Genomic DNA, 6,290 nt, shown 5'->3' on the forward strand with positions numbered 1-6,290 from the left:
ATCCAGCGCCAGGATGCGTGGGAAGAGTTCAGAGCTGCACCTGGGGAGGTTTAGGCTGGACATGAGGAAGCGTTTCTTTGCCGAGAGGGTGGTCAGACACTGCAACAGGCTCCCTGGAGAGGTGGTGGATGCCCCAAGGCTGTCAGTGTTCAAGAGGCACCTCGACAATGCCCCTAACAACATGCTTTAACTGGATCAGCCCTGGATCGGTCAGGCGGTTGGACTAGACAGTTGTTGTAGGTCCCTTCCAACTGATACAGTCTGTTCTGTTCTAGGAGAAATGTATGAAGTGGAGAGATTTAGCTCTGTTCCAGTGCATCCATTTTTCTTTAACTATTCTTTTTTCATTACAACTACTTATCAAACATTCAGTTTTAAATCTACCTTCTCCTGTCTAGGAAGGAAGGACACCTAAATCTGCTGGAAAATATTCTATAAACAAGTTAACTGATAATATTTTACAAATGAGGCAGGTAACATAAAAATAGAGGGTTCCTCATAATGTACAAAATTAGACTCCATTCCTAACAGCTCACGCCTTCAGCAGACTTCAGCCGTCTTGCCTTGAGCCTTAAGAAGTATACTGTGAAGTGACACACGTCTGGAAAACTTAAGGTTTGATTGCTGTAGACTCTGCAGACAGACTTAAGGAAGTGTACTATGGTTTTTACTCACATTTAAAAAACTAATTCTGCTAGCATGAAATGGAAATACTTTAGGGTCTTGATTTGAATTTGAAATTTGGAATGGCTGTTACCAGATCCATGCAGTTTTTGTGTCCTGTGAAAATTCACGGGAAAACTAATTTTGATTAAGTTCTGTGAGGCACTGAAAAAATGCAGTTTTCACATGTCTAGGTGTGTTAGAGGTTAGCAGAGAAACCTTCCAAGGTCTTTTCCTTGGTTTGTCACTGCTGTGCATGCATATGCCTTTTGCAAGCCTAGGTCTCTTTTGATGGGCTTTTGCTGGACTTCATCCAGTAATATGGGTGGGAAAAGATAAGTGAAGACAGGAAATTTTGGGTTGTCTGAAAAGGGAAGGGGAGTAGGGACACATGCAGGTGGGCACAGAGCTTGGAACTGAGAATAACAGGAGCTTTTCAGCAAGTTAAATGCAGAAGCTACTTGAGAGTGGAGGCTTCGATGAGGATGCGGAGAGAGACTGGAAATGTGTAAGGAAATCGGCAAAAGGAGACGCTCTGGAGGGGAGAGGGTATAGACAGAGTGAGGAAATAGATGCAGAAACACAGGGTTAAAATCATGGATGGTGACTGACAGCCAGAGCATATGGAGATGGTGATCATGCATGTAAGAGTAATGAGCCTTGAAAAGGGAAGTGTGCAGTTCAGAAGGGGCTTTACCAAAAAATGGAAAGAACCTGATCCATATCCTCTGCGAAAGTACTAGGTGTCCCGAAATAATAATGGTACTCAAACTACATTGTCCATACGTATATGAAAAGCCCCAAAGCAAAGTGACTTAACTTTTCCCCGCTGGTCTGTGCAGATGACTATGGGTTTTTACTACTCACTGAAATCTGTTGACATAACAGTTGATGCTCTGACTATGAATCAAAGTTTCAACACAGTTGATGTTTTCTGGTGCCTGTAGAAAACAACATGAGAGAGTGTTTTAATTTCATTTCCTATGAATTGAGTGAATAAGAACAATTGTTACGATGCTAAATTGATTATTTGTAAATTAGGATATACTAGAACTAAAACTACTTATGCAGCCGTGGTTCCTGTGTTGTGTGTTTTTCGTGTATATGCATTATGGTAATTTATAGTTCATTCCCCCTGAAAAAGAATTGTCTATTTCTGCATCTGTCTCCAACCAAAAGATCGTTCATGTGGAGCATCTTACACCTCCTTGTTTACCATGTTCCTTCCTGCTTTATTCTTTGTACTTTTTTCAAATTCTGTTTACAAAAAAGAGTGACTTTCTGTAGTAGAGCACACTATCCAAAATTCAAGTTTCTTTACATCTGCTGTACATTTGCCATCACAGAAGCCTTCTCTAATTGCATCTCTAATGCACAGTGTAGTAAAGCTGAGTTGTAATTCCCACTCAGGTCACAATTCTTCTGTAACTTTTCATTTCCTGTTTGCTCCAGTTCAATTCCTCAGTTGTGGGTCTGTGAACCTGCTGCACTGGTTTTAATGAGGTCCTTCGGATACATTTGCAAGCAGAATAACATTGCAGTGTTGCATCTTAAAGCCAATCACACGGTGCTGTAACTACTACAATAGAATGTAATAGGTAATATCCTTACTTACCTGAAAGTCCAAAAATACTTTCTTCTGTTTGCTCAGGTCTTAGACATTTTTGACTTCTAGAAGTTAATTCAGCTTCCATGTAAATATTTAGAGGTGAATTCAATTTTTTTCAGCCCATGTAATGAAGAGACAGGGTGGCTAACATTATACCATGAAATAAGTGATTCTTGCTGAGCAGCAGTAAGGCTGCCTTGAGGCTTTGGAACACCAAAATTATTACCAGCCATACCCAATTATACCAATACTGTTACTGGTGTTCCTCTTCCCCTCTTACCCACCACCTGACTCTGAACAATTACAAAGCCATCTGATGCATGTTCTGTTCTCCTGTTAAGGTTAGAGACTTATTTGCTCTTGCTCGTAAAAATGCCCCGTGCATTCTCTTCATTGATGAAATAGATGCAGTAGGAAGGAAGAGGGGAAGGGGCAACTTTGGAGGACAGAGTGAACAAGAGAACACACTCAATCAGCTTCTAGTAGAAATGGATGGTAAGTATTTAACTTTTAATATTACACAAGGATAAGGGAAAGAACTAATATGCTTATTCGTTAACTAATCTTTAACAGAATTTGGGTTCCAGATTAAATAAAAATTGAGTGTTCCTCCTTGCTTCCTAAAATGAAGAATGGTGACTCGTTTTGCTGCAGCGTGATGTTCTGCTAAAGTTCATTCAGCAAAAAGAATCATCCTTCTGCCTCTGACAACTCTTTGTGCAAATTGAATAGGGGGGAAAAGAATAATCTTTGCATGAGACCAGTCTGTCTGTAAAAAGCACAGCTAGCCGTGCTGGTTCTGCAGTTTCCTGAGCAGTTAATCTATTACTGCATTTTGAAGATAAAGCAGGGTTTGATACAGTACCTCACAAAGCAGAGCCCAAGGCCAATTTTTTGTTTGTTATGAAAAGCTAGACAATGCTGTAATAAAGGGAAGTATCTTCAGCTTTAATATCATTTGTTTAAACTGTCCGTTCTTATGTGGCCTTGTGAAGTGGACAGTCTTTTTATTTCTCTTTTATTTTTTCACAGAAATTATATTTACACATACTTTCTCTCTACTACATATCTTCAACAGGTTTTAATACGACCACAAATGTAGTAATTCTGGCAGGTACTAACAGGCCAGATATTTTAGACCCTGCCCTGATGAGACCAGGACGCTTCGACAGACAGATTTACATTGGTAAGTGTTATCTGCATTGCTGTACGTGTCTGCATTTGTGGAATACCACTGAAATCACCACAGCTATTTACATGTGCAACTTCCTTGCACACATTCTATTAAAATATATATGTGAGAAGTAAAAGCATACCTTGTGGGTTTTTTTTTTTTTAATCTTAAAGGACCCCCAGATATAAAAGGAAGAGCATCTATTTTCAAAGTTCACCTTAGACCTCTGAAATTAGACACCGTCTTAAATAAAGATAACCTAGCAAGAAAACTTGCATCACTAACACCTGGTTTTTCTGGTAAGTGACTCCTAATGCCACTATTCTTGTGCATTTACTGTGTAAGCTGTAGATACCTTATTTCCCTTCTACTTCTGGTCTTCTTGCACCCAGTCTTCTGCATGCCACTCTTATTTATGGGTATGGCACGAAATTCTCCTTGCCTGTTTGAGCGAGCAGATTTCTGAGGGTCGTAAGTTTTGTGTGCCTCAGTGTGACATGTCAAATGGCCATTTCTTCTGTCTTCAGCAAAAGCAGTCCAGAGATTTCTCATTGCTATCACTCATGTGTATGTTCTTCCTTTTAATACATTTGTTGGATTCTTTGAACTCCTACAAGAAAACAGATGGGTTTTGTGGAGTTTGTGTGCACGTTCTGTAGGGGGATTTCTGGTTTTGGATGTAAAAACTCCTTGGAAAAAGTACTGTGCTGAATTAGGAATGGATGTGAGAACTTTTGTTACTTGCTTGTAACTTAATTCACTTACAAATCTGTGGTGACCAGTAGTTGAACTCTTCACTGTTTTTGTGGTCTATTTAAAACTGGTTTTCTGAGGCCTGATTGTTAACACTTCTGGTAACTGCAGTGATGATTATGATTAAACTAAGTTATCTCAGTAGCACTACTGCACATAATGTTAATGACAAGTGGATGGCTTGAAGCCAGTGATGCAAAAGGATGTTATCCAGAGATACATCAAGGTCTGAGCTGTACTGGATCCATATCTAGGAAGCTTATTCTGCTAAATATAGAGACTGTTGCAGACAGAAAACTTACAGAAGGTAGGATATATCAAACAAGTAGTACTTCACTGGCAATAAGCTCTATTTGGTAGCTCTCTACCTAAGAGAAAAATCCTAAAGCCTGTAACTGTAGTACATGGATTTAAATAGGTCTTACAGAATTATGCCTTGTGTAATGAACTGTTCCAGAGTGCATTACCTTTAATTTTCAAGCTCTATGACAATGTATAGAAATCTAATTCTAGGTAAGGTTATCTTTATGCTAGGCTGAGAGGAAATTGTTGAAAATGATCAGTAATTCATGCCTTCTCTGCTTTCAGGTGCTGATATTGCTAATGTTTGTAATGAAGCTGCTTTGATTGCTGCAAGGCATCTCTCAGATGCTATAAACCAAAAGCACTTTGAGCAAGCAATTGAAAGGGTTATTGGAGGTAGGTGAACTGCATCAAACACTCATCAGAAATTGTGCTATGACAGGCAACTTCTTTTTTTTATTTTTATATATATATATGTGTGTGTGTGGTCTGACTCTCTCCTGGTCTTCAAGGGTTTATTTTCTCTCCTAAACACATCTGAGGTTTAGAAAAGTATCATCCTGTCTATATTGCTGACTTCTGTAATGGAGAAAGGGGTAGGGAGAGAAATTTCATCAGGATGCTTTTCTGATTTCCTTAAAATGACAAGAGGAATAGCTGTTTGGATTTAGCAGTGCTTTTAGCTGCTGTTAAGCTGGAATAGTCTAGAAAACTATTAAATTTTTAAAGTACAAATGTTTTATTTGTATGTTTTAATATTCTTAAGAACTTCTACTTTGAAACTGGAAAATCTAATTAAGGACAAGGTTACTATAAAACCTGGAAGATAGAAATTTCTAAAACTTGCAAGTTTTGGTTTTGTTTGTATTTTTAACTTTTTCAATCGATAGTATATGTGTCATCTAAGTATTTCTCACAGTGTTTGTAAGTGAGATAAGGTATTTCAGTGGAGAAAGGCATGTCTGAAACTATTAATCAAACTTATTTCATAAAGGTTTGGAAAAGAAAACTCAAGTACTGCAGCCAGAGGAGAAAAAGACAGTAGCATATCATGAGGCAGGGCATGCAGTTGCAGGATGGTTTTTGGAACATGCTGACCCACTCTTAAAGGTAAAGGAAACTAATTTGAACGGGTAATTTAATAGTAGCATGGACAGCATCTTTTTTTCCTTCACCCCCTCCCCCCAGCCCTGCTCTTGAGATGGTATTAAAATATGTAATCTTGCAAAAGGTAATGTGTGTATATTGTACTCTTTTGATTCACTACTTGTAGCTTTCTGAAGTCAGAAACAGTTAGCTGTTACAGGGTTTGTACTGTAAATGTCCTTAACGTGAAAGGGACCTGATCTTCCCATAAGTCTGCTTGCCTTGACAGCTGCTTTTTCTCTGAGACTTTTAGTACAGATCAACAGTTTAACTTAATCTAACCAGGTCGTACAGGTAGGTGCCTCTTCAGGAGTACAGATGATCATTTTTATAGTTAGAGGCTGATTTTAGTTTTAACTTGCTTTTTGGTTGCACAGATTGGTGAGTCAAGGATAAAGGAAAAAGCATCTCAATATCCCAAACTTGCTTTAACATTCATAGTTTTGCTTGGCTTTGTTCTTAATTTCGTCTGACTTTCAAGCTTAAAATTCATCTTGTACAACTAAACTGCTGGAAGGAAGCACATTGGTAAACATGAAATTGCAGAATGGTTTGGGTTGGAAGGGACCTTAAAGATCATCTAGTTCCAACCCCCCCCATATAGTTCCACCATCCATGGAAATATAGAATCATAGAATGGTT

The 6,290-nt window shown here is 38.6% G+C and overlaps 1 protein-coding gene across 1 annotated transcript; it reads left to right on the forward strand.

The window, feature by feature from the left end:
• Window positions 1–2,592: 2,592 nt before the first annotated feature.
• LOC104516873 (AFG3-like protein 2) lies at window positions 2,593–5,612 on the forward strand (the record flags this gene model as incomplete). The annotated part of the gene is made up of 5 exons (XM_010161357.1): window positions 2,593–2,767; window positions 3,351–3,458; window positions 3,620–3,745; window positions 4,788–4,898; window positions 5,497–5,612. Coding segments are annotated over exons 1-5 (636 nt in total), but the record flags the coding sequence as incomplete, so codon positions are not given.
• Between the last annotated feature and the right edge of the window lie 678 nt (window positions 5,613–6,290).

Source organism: Eurypyga helias, unplaced genomic scaffold, assembly GCF_000690775.1.
Source record: "Eurypyga helias isolate BGI_N326 unplaced genomic scaffold, ASM69077v1 scaffold46081, whole genome shotgun sequence".
Lineage (NCBI taxonomy): Eukaryota > Metazoa > Chordata > Aves > Eurypygiformes > Eurypygidae > Eurypyga > Eurypyga helias.